Source organism: Saccopteryx leptura, chromosome 4, assembly GCF_036850995.1.
Source record: "Saccopteryx leptura isolate mSacLep1 chromosome 4, mSacLep1_pri_phased_curated, whole genome shotgun sequence".
Classification (NCBI taxonomy): Eukaryota; Metazoa; Chordata; class Mammalia; order Chiroptera; family Emballonuridae; genus Saccopteryx; species Saccopteryx leptura.
This window is the reverse complement of record NC_089506.1, coordinates 153,465,031-153,484,424: the sequence shown is the minus strand read 5'-3', so window position 1 is coordinate 153,484,424 and position 19,394 is coordinate 153,465,031. Positions and strand designations below refer to the sequence as shown.

At 41.0% G+C, this 19,394-nt stretch overlaps 1 protein-coding gene across 2 annotated transcripts in view; it reads left to right on the top strand.

Moving 5' to 3' along the window:
* The window catches only part of PCSK1 (proprotein convertase subtilisin/kexin type 1), a 464,711-nt gene that overhangs the window by 38,248 nt on the left and 407,069 nt on the right, over positions 1 to 19,394 (top strand). The window contains exons 13-14 of one of the 2 annotated variants that reach the window (XR_010751134.1): positions 1,231 to 1,392; positions 1,974 to 3,739. Coding sequence is in view for 1 of the 2 variants with exons in the window: in XM_066381880.1 (XP_066237977.1) it covers positions 1,231 to 1,392; positions 1,974 to 2,357 (546 nt within the window). In the remaining variant the exon portion in view is untranslated. Of the gene's footprint in view, positions 1 to 1,230; positions 1,393 to 1,973; positions 4,738 to 19,394 lie in introns of those variants that run through there. The other variant, XM_066381880.1, reaches the window with a different exon arrangement.

The following is a 19,394-nucleotide window of genomic DNA, read 5'->3' as shown; positions in this document are numbered from 1 at the left end:
AATTTTACCATCAGGAAACCAAGAAAATCTATTTACCTAGATAAGTCTGCAAAATTTGATTCTATACTTTAAAATTTTTTTTTTAGATATTTTAGATTTCAGCACATTATTTTAAACATAGTTTTTGAGCTTCCAAAAAGTATTACTCTTTCCATAAATGTACTGATTTTAAGGGCGGATTAATACTGAAAGCCATTTGTAATGCTTTATAGAGGCTGATGTTCTTTCCAATGGAATGTTCCTACAAGTTGATAATTGGTAAATGTAACACACCCCATACAGAAAAGAAAGTTAAGATAGAGAGTTGCACATTTTTAATTAAATGAAGCAATTAATCATTTTTTAAATCCTTGAGTCTATAAACTGTCAATTTTCATAGTAAAAGTGAATACAGTGATTTATTTCTCTTTCTTCTTTTCTTTATTTTCTTTTATTTCTTAAAAATATTTTTTTTCATTTTTCTAATTGGGGTGACATTGTTTAACAAAATTATATAGGTTTCAGGTATACAATTCTATATAATAGTCGTCCCTCACCATATCGTGGTTCATTTTTCACAGTCTCACTGTATCGTGGATTTTTAAATTGTATATATTTAATTTTGTATTGCAGATTTTTTGCTATATCAAAGGATTTTGTGCTATATAGGTATTTTATATATTTATTATTTTTATTATTTTTATGGTACAATAAGCATTTTCTAGCCTAAAAAATGAAAACAATATAAAAATATTAATTAAAACATATTAAAAGAATATTAAATCATCTTTATCATTCAAGTTTTAGTATATTCACTGCTGAGTATCCATATAGAATTTTATATGTTGTTAAAATTACATAGGTTTAAGAGTGTAGAAAGTGTTTAAGAGCATAAGAAGTATTTATAAGAGTGTGGGAAAGGTTAATAACAGTGTGGAAAGGTTTATAAGAGTGTGGGGAGGGTTTATAAAGCCTTAAAAATATATAAATAATAAAGTAAATATAAGGTCGCTACTTGGTGGATTTTAGCCTATCACGAGGGTTCTGGAACCTAGCCCCCGCAATAGATGAGGGACCACTGTACATCATTGTCAAATGTCCTTCCATGACCATTGATACCCCAAAGTGATTTATTTCTTTTTACACAGAGCTCTACACATGGAATGCACAGAATTTTTAAATTAGATTTTAACTATGAAATCCTTTGTAGATATTTTGAAGGAGCTAAAATTGTGTGTGCTTATTCATCAGTCCGGAAGAATGCAAAATGAAGGCAGAATTGTGAACTGGAAGCTGATATTGCATGGGACCTCCTCTCAGCCAGAACACATGAACCGGCCGCGTGTGTACACGTCCTACAACACCGTGCAGAACGACAGACGAGGGGTGGAGAAAGCGGTGGATTCAGTGGAGGTCCGTGTGGCAGATTTCTTCTCGGCATGTTCATGTTATTTTTTTTTTTGAGCTGTAAATTGACAATGTAGTGAGTGAAGCGGCTCCTAACTTTTAGGAAGAGAGTGAGTCAAGCATGGGAGGGAAGAAAGGGAGTGGCAGGAGCCAATGGTTTGTTTTCCTCTGGATGGAACCCTATTGTTTCATTCACTTTTTCTTTCATCCAGAATTCAGAAATTTAAATTAATGAATTCAAAATGATTAAATTCCCTAACATGAATTCTACCTCACTTACCAAAGTGAAGGAGACTGATCAGTACGAGTGCTTACATACGTTATCTTACTCAGTCTTCAAATCCACCAGAATTGAAGGTATTCTTACTCCCATTTTCCAGGTGAAGTTAGAGAGATTAAAAAAGATGCCAAGGGTATATCAGTAAATGAAAAACCGAGGACTGAAACCTGAGTCAGTATGACTACGCCTCGGCTGTCTCTGCTCCCAGACTGCCTCTCAGCGGGCAGGCAGTGGGCGCGCTGCCGCTGGCCTGCCTGGCGCTAAGTAATGAGCCTTTCCCCCTTGGTGGTGGGTCTCTGTGTTTCAGGAGCAGCCCGCAGAAGGGAGCCTGAGCGAGAGCCCCCTGACTACAGACAGCCTCAGCAGCAGCACTGTGGAGAACAGAAGGGATGAGCCAGGGGCGGGGACCCGATCTGAGGCCATGCTGCGACTCCTACAAAGTGCTTTCAGCAAAAATTCACCATCCCCACCAAAACAATCACCAAAGAAGTCTTCAGATGCAAAGCTCAACATCCCTTTCGAAAATTTCTACGAAGCCCTGGAAAAGCTGAACAAACCTTCTCAGTTTAAAGATGCAGAAGACAGCCTGTACAATGACTATGTCGACGTTTTCTATAACACCAAACCTTACAGGCACAGGGATGACCGGCTGCTGCAAGCTCTTGTGGACATTCTGAGGGAGGAAACTTAAATACGTCTGTGGTCCGGAGTTGGAAATGTTCATGCTTCTTCCTTACCCTTAGATTTTGGCTGTGTCTGAAGTGGTTGTTTTTGTCATTGATTCTTAAGCTTATAATATCCTTTGTGATCCTTTTTCTTTTTTTCCCAACTGGACATTTGAAAGGGATGAGCCTAAATAGAAAATCCAACTTTCTGAATGGATCACAGCTCTCTCAAAGCATCTCTTCCCTGCTGACACAAGTGAAGTGATCTTCCTAGAGCCACAGTTCACACGTGGTCCTCAAATCATATTAAAATACCTCCTTGGGCCCTCCCATTTCATTTCTCCAAAGAAAAGTCATAACCTGGGTAGCAGATTAACTTGAAAAAGTAATCTGCAAAGAATGAGAGGAAGGAAATATGTTCTGGAGGCTTGTCCCCTGTCTGTGCCCTGTGGTTGGGAAGTCTCTGAAGGAAGAGTTCACAATTGGACCAATCCCCTATGTTTTCTATTCGAAAGCACTACTTGTTCAGGGAGTGACCATCTGCACTTGGGAGAAAGTTGGCTATTTAGATCCATAAGAGAGCCAGAATCTGCACTGTCTGGTTTGCACCGTTTGGGAACATTCTCCTTGGTGTACCATGTAAGAAGCCTCTGTGGATCTAAAGGGGACCAAGACTCAGGCTGTGGAACTAATCTTTACTATTTTCTTAGAACAAACTTACACTTGGGATTCGGCAAATTCTACTCATACTTTTTTGTTTTTGTTTTTTACCGATAATAACAGAAGACCACTCCTAACACAGAGAACTAATATTATAAGAGGAAAATATTTGTAAAGGGAGAGCCAATAGGAGGGTTTTATTTTTTGTTGTTAATTGTACTCATTAGAATAATCTTTTCTGGATCTTTGAAACTGAGAGCTCATTCCTTGACACTAAAGGCCCTTCCCCAGTCTTAGAGCAGATAGTACCCAAATTCTCATCAAATGGCTTCCAAGCTTTAACTCAGAGGACATGCGTTGGCAGCCCACGGGCCACATTTGTCCCCCAGATAGATTTTATTTGGCATGAAAAATGATTTAAAAATGTGAGTGGTTACTGAAAATATAAGAGTAAAGCCTGATTCTCAGATCCATCTTCCCTCATGGCAATGTTGCCTGGAGCTATTATAATTAGCAGCTGCCCCACTAGACTTGAGTGCCAGGTCCCCCAGGTGCTCTGCTTCATGCTACTTATGGCAGCCGCCTGGCTCTGGATAGGCACTTTATTTTGCCCACTCTTGCGCTAAATGAACACGGTCAAAGTGTAAATGAATTAGAAAAAAATATCTTCAACTTATTTTGGGCAGAATCTGTATGATAATAATTATTAGAATTTTACATGACTTTAATTATTGGCCTCAAAAATGGTGTTTAAGGCTCCTGAAAGTACCTCTGGTATCAGTTTGACATGTTTGTTTAATCTTCCCTCCCCTGGATGCCTGTTTATACATATTCATCAACTGGCAAACCCCTAGTTTCCCGTACTCTGTAAGCTCACAGAGGCTCTGTCACCTGCAGTGGCATTCTCCCACCGGCTTTGCTGTTTGCAATTTTTCCATGAAGTTTGAACTTTATCAGGATACACATGAATTAGACCAGGAAGAGAACACTAGAGTCTGTCACTTGCCTTGGTTTGAAGTATGGTTAGTAAGAAAATTTAACCGCTATTGGACCATACGAATTCATGCAGAATAAGGGAATTTCAGAGCAATGCCCATGAAACTTTAAGGATGTTCTCCTGAAAGAACTGTAGTATCACTCTGTTCTTAGAAGTGTCATGTGCTGTTTGATGAGGAGTGTTAGAATTTTGAAAACTGCAGCACATCAAAAATATTAAGGCTGGAAAGGATCAGGTAGTTATGAGAAAATTTTCAACTAAAAAAAAAAATGTGAAGGCCAAGAGAAGCCAATAAAAAGTGATGAATGAAAACTCCCCCTTTCTCCATTTCTAGCCTCCTGCTAATTATATGAAGCTTTCTTTTTCATCCTTCTAACAGTATCTTTTTCTGATTAAAACACCAACCGACTCATTGGGTTGTAGCCAAAGGTTCACTTAGAGAAGCTTTAATATTTAAATAAAGTCATGTTTGAATGTTTCCAAACTAGAGTATATTGTTTGGACAAAAAATATTTTTGTCAGTCTTTCTCAGTGCCTGTGTGAATTTTTGTGAAAATGCAAAAGAGGAAACTTATATAATATTTCTCTCAAAATTTTAAACTATATTTTCTTTACAGGTATTTATAATGTACCAATGCTTTTATCAAACAGAATTTTCAAAAGCATAATAAATTATATTAAAGAACCAAAACTTTCCTGAGAATAAGAAAGTTTCATCCAGTAAAATATTTTTTGAAAGGCATGTTCTTCTGTCAGCAAAAGAAAGTCTAATTTATATGTGTTGTGATAGTAATAGTGACATTTGTCTAATAGCCTAACACAATGTGTAGCTGAGTTTAACGTGTGTCTTAGCCTTCTTAAGGGAACTACCACATTATACACTTGATGTATGAAACAGATGTGTAAAATATGCTTATAAATTATAAGAATAAATGATTTCTCACCAAGTCAAAAAGAACTCGAGTGCTGTGTTGCACGGACATGGCCAGTACCCTCATGAACACTTTTTATTCATCTTTGTATCCCCAGCCCCAGCCAGTACCTGGTAGATAATACTTTCATATGTATTGGTTGAATTGCCTAATCTATTTCTTTATTTTCCCACCCATCTAATGTACAGTTAAGAGAAAAGTGCCAATGAGTGAAAGTGGAGAGAATCACAGCTGATACTCATGGAGAACTCACTGGGCATGCAGAGGGCTGAGCATGGTGCATGGATTGTCTCATCTAACCTTTACTCAATGATATAGGCCCACTTATTATTAGCCCATTTTCTAAAAAGGGAAATAAGAGTACAAACAGCCAAAGTCTCTTGATCAGGTCACAGTTAGTCGGTGGTGAAAGTGCATTGAAACACAGGTAGCTTCACTGCTTTGATAGCACCCCGTAAGTTATGTCAGACTCTGATTGGGAATCCAGAGTCCCGGGAGAAAGAAGGAGACAGTCAAAGCTCAGGAAGGGAAACACTGACATCAGAAAAGCAGCAGGAAAAGCGCTTGCTCTCTCTGTGTCCATCCAGTGACTTAGTTAGCTAGGAAGATCTTGTCCACCTTTCTCCTCTTGTTTTTATATTCTATATCAGGTAATAATAGACTTAATTATGTTGGGCAGTATAGTTTTATTCAACTTTATATTATATGTCATCAGTTTGAAGCCCTGAACCCTAAGACTGCCGTATAATTCTATGTATATTGATAAGGAAACGGCACTTAAAACGCAATTGTAATCTGCTGATTATTCCTCATACTGATTTCAAAGTATCCCAATGAAATAACATAATAAAAGGTAGACAAAGAAACAGGCCATATGTCAGGTGTATTAATCACAAGGAAGCCAGACATAAGACGTGTATCTGAGATTAGAAAAACCTGCATGTGACGTGGCAAAGCAAACAGCCTGCCTAGGATACCAAGCTCTGCGCTCACTAGCACACGTCAGTAACCACTTCAGCAGTCTCTGCGCACGTGAACAAAGTGCTAAGAGGTTTTTTAAAGCTTTGTTTTTCATTTTGATTTCTCTAATTACTCATGTGACCATTATTGGTCATTACACCCAAATTCACATTCAAATCAGGAGGTCATCCTAACCTATTGCTGAATACATTAACTTGCTTGGTATTTACATGCAAAATTCTCTAAGAATCATTTATTATGCAATGTCACCTCACATTGTTAGAATACTTATTATCAGAAAGATAAGCAATAACAAGTGCTGATGAGGGTGTGGAGAAATGGGAACCCTCCTTCACTGCTGGTTATAATGTAAATTGGTGCGGCCATTATGGAAAACAGTATAGAGATTACTCAGAAAATTAAAAATAGAACTACCATATGACCCAACAATTCTAATCCTGGGTATACATCTGAAGGAAATAAATCACTGTCTTGAAGAGATACCTACACCCTTACATTCACTGTAACATTATTTGCAATAACTAAGACATGGAAACAATGTAAGTATCCACTGACAGATAAATGGATAAAGAAAAGATGATATATATGTATTATATACATATTTATACATTATTCAATCATAAAAAGAAGAAAATTCAGCTATTTGTAACAGTATGGATAAACTTTGAGGCCATTATGCTAAGTGAAATAAATCAGACAGAGGCAGGGTACTGGTGGGAGGAAATGGATGAAGGTGATTTGTGGGCACAAACTTTCAGTTATAAAATGAATGAGGTCTGGAGATTGAATGTACAATGTGGGGACAGGTGTTAAAGATACTGTATTTGTATACTTGAAAGTTGCTAAGAATTCATCTTAAAAATTTTCACCATGCACACATGCACACACACCTAACTATGTGAGATAATAAAAAAATGTAGGCCCTGGCCGGTTGGCTCAGTGGTAGAGCGTCGGCCTGGCGTGCAGGAGTCCCGGGTTCGATTCCCGGCCAGAGCACACAGGAGATGCGCCCTTCTGCTTCTCCACCCCTCCCCCTCTCCTTCCTCTCTGTCTCTTTCTTCCCCTCCAGTAGCCAAGGCTCCACTGGAGCAAAGTTTGCCCAGGCGCTGAGGATGGCTCTATGGCCTCTGCCTCAGGCGCTAGAATGGCTCTGATTGCGACAGAGCGACGCCCCAAGATGGGCAGAGCATTGCCCCCTGGTGGGCATGCTGGGTGGATCCCGGTTGGGCGCATGCGGGAGTCTGTCTGACTGCCTCCCTGTTTCCAGCTTCAGAAAAATATAAATAAATAAATAAATAAATAAAGTAATGAATTTTATTGTGGTAATCATTTCACAATACATACATATATCAAAACATCATATTGTACACCTTAAACTTAAACTATGTTATATGTCAATTATATCTCAATACAGCCAAGGAGGGGAGCTAATAATAAGTTTTCCCAGATGATGATTTGGGTCCATTTTTATTTTTTATACTATTTTATAAACTCTTGAAAAGAGTCAAGTTTTATTGTTGTTGTTTTTTATTTGTTTGTTTTTCCCTAGTGTCTGTCCTTATACAGCTATGGGGAAAGCTAGGGAAGAAAATCCCATATTTAATAAAAAAAAGAACATCCAAATTTAAAGACCTCTGAAAGCTATGAGATTCTTCTATTCCATGAACTCTGAATCTTCCATTTCCAACATCCTTCTTATCTATCATAGCTAAAGTTCAACTACTCTGTTACCATGTTTTGTTTTTATTGTTCTGGTCAGGAATTTCAGGAATTTAGTTGCAAATCACAGGTGATTTCTGACTAATTTAACAAAATATTATTTACTTCTTTTTTTTTTTTTTTCCCTGTATTTTTCTGAAGCCGGAAACGGGGAAGAGACAGTCAAACAGACTCCCGCATGCGCCTGACTGGGATCCACCCGGCACGCCCACCAGGGGCTACGCTCTGCCCACCAGGGGGCGATGCTCTGCCCATCTGGGGGGCATCACTCTGTTGCAACCAGAGCCACTCTAGCGCCTGGGGCAGAGGCCGAGGAGCCATCCCCAACGCTTGGGCCATCTTTGCTCCAGTGGAGCCTCGGCTGCCCGAGGGGAAGAGAGAGACAGAGAGGAAGGAGAGGGGGAGGGATGGAGAAGCAGATGGGTGCTTCTCCTGTGTGCCCTGGCTGGGAATCGAACCCGGGACTTCTGCATGCCAGGCCGATGCTCTACCACTGAGCCAACTGGCCAGGGCTAACAAAATATTATTTATTTAAGTATATTAAGAACTTCTTCAGAATCTCAACAAGAGCCAGAGAACTAGACTTAAAATTCTAAGTAGCTAGCAACAAAGCACATGGGAACCATGTCCACTTATCTGTGGGGAAACATCCTATTGAAAACAGCAGTACTGCCACCTCCCACTGCTTGGCACAGAGCATACTTATGATCAGACATGCCACCACCAGGAAGTTAGAAGAACCAGGACCCCTCAGCGACCATACTTGGCCAGGATCAGTGTAGGACCCCATCCTAACACTGCTCTCTTCCTTATCCATATCTTGACTGGGTGCCTCCAACTGGGGAAACCTAAGTTATGTGCTTGTGGACCAGAAGCAACAGGGATTCTGATGCAGTCTTTTGCATCATATCTTGATGCAGGACTCAAGATGCGGAAACCATGAAGACATAAGAGAATACTGGAGCCTTGAACCCGAAGACTGCCATAGAATTCTATGTATTTTGATAAGAGAGTGTTTGCAAAAGATGCAACTGAGAAGTCATAGGTGCCTACTGACCCACTGGCACATGAATTATTTAGATTGAAGTAGATAATATGATGAGTTGTGGGAACATGCTGTGATAACATGCAGAGTTAGGATAACAATTAGAGACAGTGAGGTGCCCTAGGGCAAAAGCCCTGAGCGAATGAGGTCCAGGAGCCTCTCTGATCCTGTACTAGAAACAGTACGTGCTGGAAACAGCAAAACAGCAGGATAAGATTTAGCAGCAGAAAATGTTTAGGCTCTCAGAACAGAGATTAGGAGTCAGAATGTTCCTTGCACTTTACTTCACCCCTTGGAGAACTTCTTTCTGTTTCCTTGAGTTATCTGTACTGCTAATAAATATCTGAGTAAGGCTGGGGACGGGGCTCCAGTCCTCCAATCTGCTGGCAGGACTGTCGCCTCCCTCAGCCTCTCGGTGCCCTTAATCTGGTCTCTGAGTGGTTTTTGTTGTTGTCACAAGTGGTGCCCCATGTGAGGAACAGGCAGCAAATGCTACTCTGAGTAGTCATTGTCACCACAACGGTTGAGTCACAAGAAAGTCTTAGGACAGTGTTCTCATTGTGTAGCATTCTTTAGTCCACATGCTTTCTGTTACACATCCTCTCTATGTCAGAAGTTCCAGAAGACAATAAATATTCATGGACATATTAAGTTTTTATTTGCCTGGTATGTTCTTTTTTAAAGAACTGGCTTGTTTTCTAGAAAGATCTCTGTTATATGGTCTTATGTATTTCCTGCTGTTTTATCATATCAGCAAAAAGCATATAAATAAAGGGGGAAAACATTTTGAATAAAAAAACCTGCATTTGGATTGCAAAACATATGGTTTTGGCAGACATTATTTTGGTGCCATGGAAACTCATCTTTTCTCTACCAAATATGTTTAAATAGCCGGCAATTATACAATTTTGAGTGAGTGGAACAAGTTCTCTACATAAGGTGCCCATTATTAATGTTTTTACACATTTTATATCAACTTCACATGCTAATGGAAAATGCCCACACTCAGAGTAGGCAAAATATCAACTCTTTTCAGCAAAAAATACCCAGTTCCAGAAGATAGCATGCAAGGCCAAAGTTTTCTAGACTCCTGGTAGATTGAGATTTCTCAGTCAGGATTTCTGACTACTGTTTGAGTTAAGAAAATAATCTGTCAAGGGAACTGCCTCGAGTGATTCAAAGAATGACAGGACTTCGCATTGCTCCAACACCTCAGATTCTGCCAATATGAAATCATATGCTCTGTGTCTAGCCCAACCAGTCTCACAGATGACAAAGCTGCTAACACCATGCCTTTGAACATCACAATGTCATTCTTAGGTATAGTTATTCTCAAGTCTATCTTCGAAGGCAGTAACTGCTTCTGTTCTCAATGACTACGTCCACAGGGCTGCAAATCTTCAGTACACTGACCAGTTTTTAGGAGCCCTACATTGTAGTAAAAGAGGAAAATATGCTGTTTCCCGAAAAAGACAAATGGCTATGCTCTCTGTGGATTATTTTTTGGCAATAGTAGAGATGATTAAGTTGATCTACCTGCATCAGACAGTTCTATTGCATTAGTCTAACACTTTTGGCAGAGAAAAACAACACATTGTTACAGACCTGAGATATTTCACATCCCACTCTGTGCCTCACCCAAAGAGCCTATTTATCATCTATTATAAACAGTCCCTTGGTGCTCTCTGCCATCTCATCTCATCTCCAGCTCACAAGTAGAAATGATCCTTAAGACTTAATTGCTGTTTATAGGTCATCACTGTCATCCAGCACTCTAAGGAGCAAAGTTTTAAAAGGCATGTACCATAATCAGCTGTCAGGGTGTTCAGCTTTTCCTTATCAGGAAAAAAAGCGCTGCCTGTCAAACGGGAAGAAAAGGATCACAGCAGAAAGCTATGCATGTCTGAATGCAAGCAGATGCTCAGGAGTCTTTAATGAGGAAAGCAAAGAAAATGGGGGATGAGCTCAGAAGAGAGAGGGAGGCATGTCCCAATTAGCAAACACTTTCTTAGCTGTGCCTGGACATTGTACTAAATAATTCAAAAGGAAATGCCAAAGCCACTGAGGAAAGAACTGCTATGCTTCTGCTTAGAAGCCTACTCATGAAGAACAGAGGTAAGGCTGGGCTTTGAAAGTGGGGTGTTGGTGATGTGAGAAGCCGAGAGTACCTGCCACCCCCAGGAAGCATGGGCAGTGACTCCACACTTTTTCTCCAGAAGCTGGGCAGAGACACAGATGGCCGGGAAGTCAGTAAAGCTCTATTTCATCAGGTTGAGTATAACTTGGTGAAAGAAACACCCCGGAGCTGAACTTCTAAGATGATGATGCAGAATGTGCTTTCTTCAGTGTGCATTAATGAGGCTTCAGGCTGAGGTCGTTAATCAAGCAAAGAACAAGGGTCACAGAAAATAAAGGAAATGAGAGAGTGGTTTCTAAGGTGCTCCTGAGGAAAGGCAGAAACTTCGCAGATTTCAAGCATGAAGGTGCAAGGGAAGTCCCAGCAGGGTTTGTCACTTTTGTAGAGACAGGGACATCATTTCAATTTGGCAATAGCTAGGATCCTAGGCTACCCCTTAACTGGCATTAGATTTGTTCATCCTCTGCCCAAGTCCATGATATCCACATTTGTGGCCAATGAAGCCCTCTCTGGTCAGTCCTGGTGTCTCTAGGAGTGCTTGGCTGAGGCCTTGAGCAAGCAGGGTTCATCCTCCCCATGCTTTCCTCCTACAGGTTCTCCTGGCTTCTGCAGATAGCTATCATAGTACTCACTGGCTAAACGAGCAAACTCTGGTTTTTAAAGTCAAATTTTAAAAGTCATGAATGCAAATTAAGCATCATCAAATCATGGGAAAAAGAAAAAAAAGAGGATTGAAAAACAAAGCTCTCAAGAAATTTTATCCTAAATGAAATTTAAGAGATGTGTCTAGAGCACACTGAAGGAACCATCTGAGTTTTGAAAGTATGTTGTAGCAGTCAAATAAACCTAGGTTCAAATCCTGGGCATTCCATTTACCACCAGTGGGAAAATTACTGTAACTCTCAGAGCCTCAATTTTCCATCTCCAGAATAGTGATGACCTCTGTTTGCTGTAATTTATAGGGAAAAACAAGTGTAATGTATCTCTGCACAATGTGCTCACATAAGAAATAGTTGATTTTAAAAACAATCTTGGCCCTGGCCGGTTGGCTCAGTGGTAGAGCGTTGGCCTGGCGTGCGGGGGACCCGGGTTCGATTCCCGGCCAGGGCACATAGGAGAAGCGCCCATTTGCTTCTCCTTCCCCACCCCCTCCTTCCTCTCTGTCTCTCTCTTCCCCTCCCGCAGCCAAGGCTCCATTGGAGCAAAGATGGCCCGGGCACTGGGGATGGCTCCTTGGCCTCTGCCCCAGGTGCTAGAGTGGCTCTGGTCGCGGCAGAGCGACGCCCCGGAGGGGCAGAGCATCACCCCCTGGTGGGCAGAGCATCGCCCCTGATGGGCGTGCCGGGTGGATCCCGGTCAGGCGCATGCGGGAGTCTGTCTGACTGTCTCTCCCCATTTCCAGCTTCAGAAAAATACAAAAAAAAATAAATAAATAAATAAAAATAAAAATAAAAAAAAATAAAACAATCTTAATGAAGGAAATTTTATTGGAAGAAAAATATGAGAAAGTGAGCAAAAAAAATTTATGTCTGTGGTAATAAAGGCAGCCAGGTATACTGCCTTAGTATTAGAATATAAAGGACCTTTACCTCTATCTTGGTTATAAATCCTGTTGTATTTAAAGTTTTATTTTCAGGTTGTCTTTATTTTTTACCTATTTTCAGCCTATAAATTTGATGTACTATTTAAAGACTAACATAGATTGGCCATCTAGGCTCATGACCAAAATTCCTACCAATGTATGTATATAATTTGTACCTTCAGCCAATAGGTATTTTTTGAGCACCTACTATGTGCTAATAATAGGCAGTAAGAGCCCAATACTTGAAATGGTTTTTTTCTTCCTGAAAAGTATAGTTCAATAGGTGAAAGAGACACAAGATAATTGAAAAGTACTGTAATGACAGTGACTCAGGCCAGGCAGGTCCACATTGGATTTGGATAGATGGTAGAGAAACTGTGGAGCCAGAAAGCATTGGGCCATTCCATTTAATAAGGTCTCACAGTGGCAGACAAGCACACAGGCAGGAAAAACCACTTCTCGGCAAAGAAACAGTAAAATGGCCCCTTACAGGGGCGGGGAAACAATCCACCATCTGCAATCCCCATGAGTGCAAGCACCCATAGCCTACATAAGCCATACAGATGTGGCACAGCCATGTGCTCATGCACCAACTAGGCAAAGTGCTTGCAGCTGGTAAACCAGTGAGCAAGCCTAACACAGTTGCCCCACATTCCACCCCTTCAGGGTTGCTTACCTCACAATAGGTATATTACATACATATCAAAAATGACAATTAGAAAGGTGCCCTTTACAATGTCTCCCTGAGCACTCTGCCCAGGGAGTTAACTGAATGCCCACCTCTAGTCCCTTACCCCACAGTGGCAACAAGGACACCCATCATAGGTTGGGGGCTTGTGCAGTCCAGGGCCATGTCCATTGAAGAAAGTGACCTTGGTGCATCTCTGCAACTGGGTGAGAAGCAGTCCATGATAGACAGCCCAGTTGTCTGTGCAAATCACCAAGGTTAAAAGTCCATTACAGGCAATGCCAACATGTGCTGTATATTAGAAGGGGACTAGTGGATTGCCAATTTCACATGGGGCCTCTGGCCCCCACCCATCCCTGTTGGACATTCCCCCGCCCTTTCCTCTGTTCAAACTGAGACAATGGGTCTTGGGGATCCTGCAACCTGAACGCCAGCCGTTTTCCTGGCAGATGCCAGGGCCATCCACTTCCCTTGTTCAGTGGCTGGAACATCTGTTCTGACTCAAGCTGCTGCCAAAGCTCCAACAAAACTTTGTTAGGATTGCCATCTAATTTTTCCCTATCTGCCCTGGCTGCAATTAAATCTATCTACATCTGTGTTCAGGTAAGCTTTACGAGCCAATTCCTCTTGTTAATCAAGGGGGCAGCATGGGCAGGAGCCCTCACAGCCTTAAGGTCCATCTCTGTTCCAGAGAGCATGATGCCATCCACCCCCTATGTCCCACAACTGTGGCAACCAGGCTGCCAGGGGCTCAGGGGGTTTCTGCCTGAATTTTACCCCCAACTCCATCAGCTCTGCCTGGGTGTAAGGCCAGACCCCAGAGTGCTCCACTACCTGCAGTGGGAGCTGTGCCTGCCCCTGGGGCACTCTTGACTGCTGAGGTTTTACCTTCTGGGCGACCACTGGCTGGGCTCTGAGTCTGTGGATGGCAACTTCAGCTTGAGCCTCTCCCTCAGAAGAGGAAGAGTTGGAAACTCCTGCTTCTGCCAACTCAGAGCCATTCTATTGACATGGATGCTGCTTCAACAACTGTTTTGGCTCCTGTGGCTGCCGGCTCTCAGCCTAAAGCTGAAGCTCAAGCTCTTGAACCCACAGTTTTTCTCCAACAGCTGCCAGTGCCAGCATCCCGCTTTCAGTGCAAACTGGAGCTCATGAACCTGTAACTCCTTCTCCAGAGACTGTTCTAGTTCCAGGTGCCGTTGGTGCCCAGCCTGCATCTTACACTGCTCTCGAACCCAGTTGGTCTCCTCCAGTGCTCGCTCTAGTTCATACTGTCATTGCCACTCAGTCTGCAGCTCACCCTGGAACTTTCAACCTTAGGCAGCTTCTCTGACAGAACTCCTGGTTTCTTCTCACGGGACCGTAAAAAACACCCAGTTCATGGTCCCTAATAGGAGAGCCACCGGGAAAAGCCGCTCCTCTATTCCACCCTTCAACGATGTTGGTGGCTCCATACGAATGTGCTCCAAATCCTGCCCACTACACCAGATATAATGCCAGTGGTCGAGGCCAGGCAGGTCCACACTGGATTCGGGTCGACAGTAGAGAAATTATGAAGTCAGAAAGCATTGGGCCATTCCATTTAATAGAGTCTCTCAGTGACAGACGAGCACACAGGCAGGAAAAACCACTTCTCAGGCAAAGAAGCAGCAAAATGGCCCCTCACAGTAGTGGACAAGGAATCCACCATCTGCCATCCCCCTGAGCACAAGCACCCATAACCTTACATAAGCCATACACATGTGGCACAGTCACACACTAACACACCAATCAGGCCAAGGGCTTGCAGCCAGTAAACCAGTGAGCAAGCTAACACAGCTGTCCCACAAGTACCATTTCACATCTGGAAAGTTCAATCACCATATAAAATACTTCTTCCCCACATTACTGGTAAAAATGTTTCTGAAGGAAGGAAGGAAGAAACCAAAAGGGAAAAAAAAGGAAAGAGAGGAGCAAGTATGCCATCAGAAAATAAAATAAATGTGAAATACTAAGCTTCTGCCCATACCTCACTGACATTGACAGCCATCCAGATAGACCTAGCCACCCCCATAGGCGGCCACAGGGTTAGTAACATATCTATAGGCAGAGCTTATTGAATAGTCTTATCAATGATGACCTTCCTGGAAACTGCCAGAATCTCTGAGGGGTCCTCCCCCACTCCTGTTTGAAGTAACAAGTTTTATCAGCTTTTCTACATAATGACCTATGGAAATGAGCCAACCAGGAAAAAAATGACTCTATTACTTAGTTCTGAGCTACAGATGGCCCAGTGAACCCTATGAGCTAATGGAAAACTAACAGGTGCTGGTCCAGGTCAACAGCTGTTCCCATTGTAGCTGTGGCCTGTAAGACACAGTTATACCTCATGGGCCTGTATGTAGACTGCCATCTGCTCAATAAATGCTTCTCATTTCCTTTGAATATGAGGGTAGATACCAGGAACTTAAAGTGTGAGTGTATAATGAACATCCACTTTTCTTTTTTAGGCCTACATGTTTGGAAAGCCCTCCAATGTGAGTTACATTGTGAACAGGTGAACCTAGGACTCAGTACCTTGAGCTTTCTCATCACTCTTCTGTGTGAGAGATAAGAACATGTGCTTCGTTCTACCATTTTGCTTGAAGATTTATTGTGTTCTCATAATTTCTCCACATTAAATCTCTCTGGAGTAATAGTTGCACCAAGCGGTAGAAGCAGTCATACTGGGCATTTACAAACCAAGCTCGTCACCATATTCCAGCCCCGATTGGAGATGGCACAGATAAAGCAACAGCACTCTTCATTCCTAGGCCTCTTCTTTACTGTGAACCAGTGCCCCTTTCCCTGTATTTCTGTACTCTGAGTACACGGGATGGATACAGTGGTGGGGATGAGAGTTGAAGGACAAGGCTGGCCTGCAGTGGTGTTTGGCAGCTCCACGCTGCTCTCCCCAGTTTATGAGGATTCTTATTACCTGTTGTCCCCAGTTTAGGGCCTTTAGCTGAAACTGCAAGATAATAAAAACAATTCCATCCAATACCATATTATATTTGTTTGCTTGTGTTTTTTGTTTGTTTGTTTTCCTCCCCTAATCCAGAAATCCCCAGCAGAGACCATGTCTATTTTAGTCACTGGTTTATCCCCAGAACTGCTAATAGTGCCTGGTACACCCAACATTATGGGCCTGGTTCAACTACTGCCTAACTCAGCCTGAACTTGGGTCAATCATTTAGCTTCTTGAGTTTCCTCACTTACTATTTATTAAATTAATTTTCTACAATAAACTGTAAAAGATATTCAAGGCCTCCTATTATCACTTCCATATCACTAAAAACTAATCATACTCCTTAGCCATTTGGATCCTTATATTTAGTTTGAAGTGTATACAGTTATACTTTGAAGGTCAAAAACAGATGATTTAACCTAACTCATTATAGACATTTTTGTTGAGCACCTCTTTCTTATGTGCAAGGCATTAGTGTCAGATACTGACAATACAGTAATGAACAAAAAGAGATAAAGCCATGTTTTCATTGACCTTACATTCTTATTGGGGAAGACGAAGAATAACAAATTAACAGATGAAAATATAACCAATAAATCAATCAATCAGTGAAAGGTACTATGAAGAAAAATAAAGCGGGATAAAGAGAGTCACTTGAGGGCAGGGGCACCATTTTGAACAGAGAGGTACAGGGGACTCACTAGAAGGCGCAATATGGTTCCAGCAGCAGAGGCATCTGCGAAGTGCTGCATTTTGAGTGCTGTGCTCTCTGGCACTCCCTGCAGCCTCATGCTGGCTGACTGCTCAGAAAGCTAGAATGCTGCTGCCCAAAGACAAATAACATGCCCCAGGAGGAGGTTAGTGACTGTTTTAGATTTTATTTATTCATTTTTAGAGAGAAAGGAGAGAGCAAGAACGAGAGAGAGAGAAAAGGGGGGAGGAGCAGGGAGCATCAACTCCCATATGTGCCTTGACCAGACAAGCCCAGGTCTTTGAACCAGCGATCTCACAGTTTCAGGTTGGCGTTTTATCCACTGCGCCACCACAGGTCAGGCTGGAGGTTAATGAATGTATAGAGTATAACTTTCTCATGTTATCTTTTAACTTAAGAACACATTGTTCTTTCTGGTGGTCTATGTGACTATCCAGCATATGGTTTTGCTATCAACCCTCTGTGAAAAGGGATGCCGTTCTTGAAGAGGGTATGGATTTTACCCAGTCTACCACCAACAGAGCAGCTGCTTTGCCTGTGTATGTAAGTAAGTTTCTCCTATTAAAGCTCTTATGAATTTAGATAAGGCTATGTATCAGTTATTTGGAATTGATTCTGAATTTAGACTTTTGGGGCTTTCCCCCAACAAGAGAAACTGAGTGAGATTTACCTACTGAATGTTGAGACTCAGCCATCTTCCTTTACTTGGTTCCAAGATTTCTGGCAGTGGCATGATTAGATGTTAGAAAAGAGATTAATAGGAGATTATTTTCTGAAGAATATGATTACCCCAAGAAGAACAATCTAAAGATACTAATGTTGGGTATTTGTTAACAAAATGGTTCGGCCAAATTATATTAGAGGGGAGTCCAGCCACATAGCTTCCAAGAGAGCTTTCTTGATGCCCAAAGCTTAAATATAAATAGGCATCCAGGACTGTCAGATGTTTGAGGATAGCCACTAATCTCAAGGTTAGAAGACTAAGCCAATAAGCAAAAGCAATGACTTAGAGGAAAGAAAGACTTTACAAGGACAAGAAAATGTCAAAATGTTGATGTTTTCAAAGAGAGAAGAAATATTTTAAAGTTTAAATAAAAATTAGAGGATAAAACAATTCTAAGAAATAAAAAATTGCTGTAAAAAGGGAAAAACTCAGGTAGAAGGTTGCATAATAATCTTTCAGGAAATAAGTCAAAGATACAGAAAATACAGAAAAGTCAGCAAAGGTATAAAATCATCAATAGAAAAAATATATAAAATATGTAGGTAAAAAAAAGATAATAATTCTCAAGGTTATTATCCAAATAATAAAATTCTAAAAAAGAGAGAGAAGAGAATATTGGAAAGAGATATGAAATCATCAATTAAATAATTCAAATAGTTATTGACACACATTGTAAAGTTTAGGACCCTGGACACAAAAAATGAGCGTTTTCAAAAAAGGGAAGAGAACAGGATTTGCATAACAGCAATACTGGACTTTCGGGGGTAAATGAAGCAACACTTTCTAACTACTAGGAGAAATCCTTTCCAGCTTAAAATTTTATACCCTGGCAATTAAATGTAGGGGTAGGATAAAATTATTTTTAGATAACTTTTCAAAACATTACTTTGAAGCTTTCTCAGAAAAATAATACAACAGGCTTTTATACAAGGGGACAAATCAAGAAAAGTTGTTCATATGGAAAATATAATTAATAAATAATAATACAAGAATAAACTGTGTTTTGTGCATTCATAACTGTAAACCTACTTTTGCCTCACTTTGTATGTAGGCTGCAAGGCACGGGGCTTATTGAGAAAGGGCACAAGGACCCCAGGAAGACAGTGAAAAGAAATGACAAGCTCACAGCTCTGCAGCAGGCTCAGAGGTCAGCCACTCGCACTGCAGTGGGTCAGAGGCTCTGAGGGGAAGAACAGAATATTTCTGAGATTGATACACCATGAGTGGGTTTGGAGATTAATTATATAAAAATGTAAGCATATTTTTTAAAAAAGAAAAGGTAATTCATAACCCTATGGAAATGCTAATGTCGGATGAGGAAGGAGGAGAACGCTGGGCCTGTAGTTGTTTTGTTCTCTGTGGCTAAAGGTATTTCTGTTAGTTCATTCTTCTCTGACCCTTTTTAAAAATCTAGAGAACTTTCCATTTCTTGATACATTTATTATTTTGAAGTTCCAATTCTTCCATCTACTTCTCTACCCCTAAGCACTTAAAACAAAATATTCGATCATTTCTATAGCAGTATACAGTCAAACATAAAAAAACAAGTAAGTTATTTTTACCAATTTCTAGTGACAATTTAAATACTATTTTCTACCAATTTTTCCTTGTTACACCCACACTACCTTTTCTCCCCAATGTTTCTTTCTTTTAAAAATGACTCCAGATATGTTATACAGGTGTGTAGTAGAAATGTACACCATCTATCAGTCAAGATAGGTTGATTAGATTGTGGTTGTGGTAACAACTCCAAACCTCAGTGGCTTAAAGCAACAAAGATTTTTTTCTTGCTCATAATACATTTTCCTCACATGATAGCTGAGGGCTCTGCTTCACTTCACTTTTTCCTCACTCAGTGACCCAGCCTGTGACAGCAGTCACTGGCTATATTGCCAGTTAC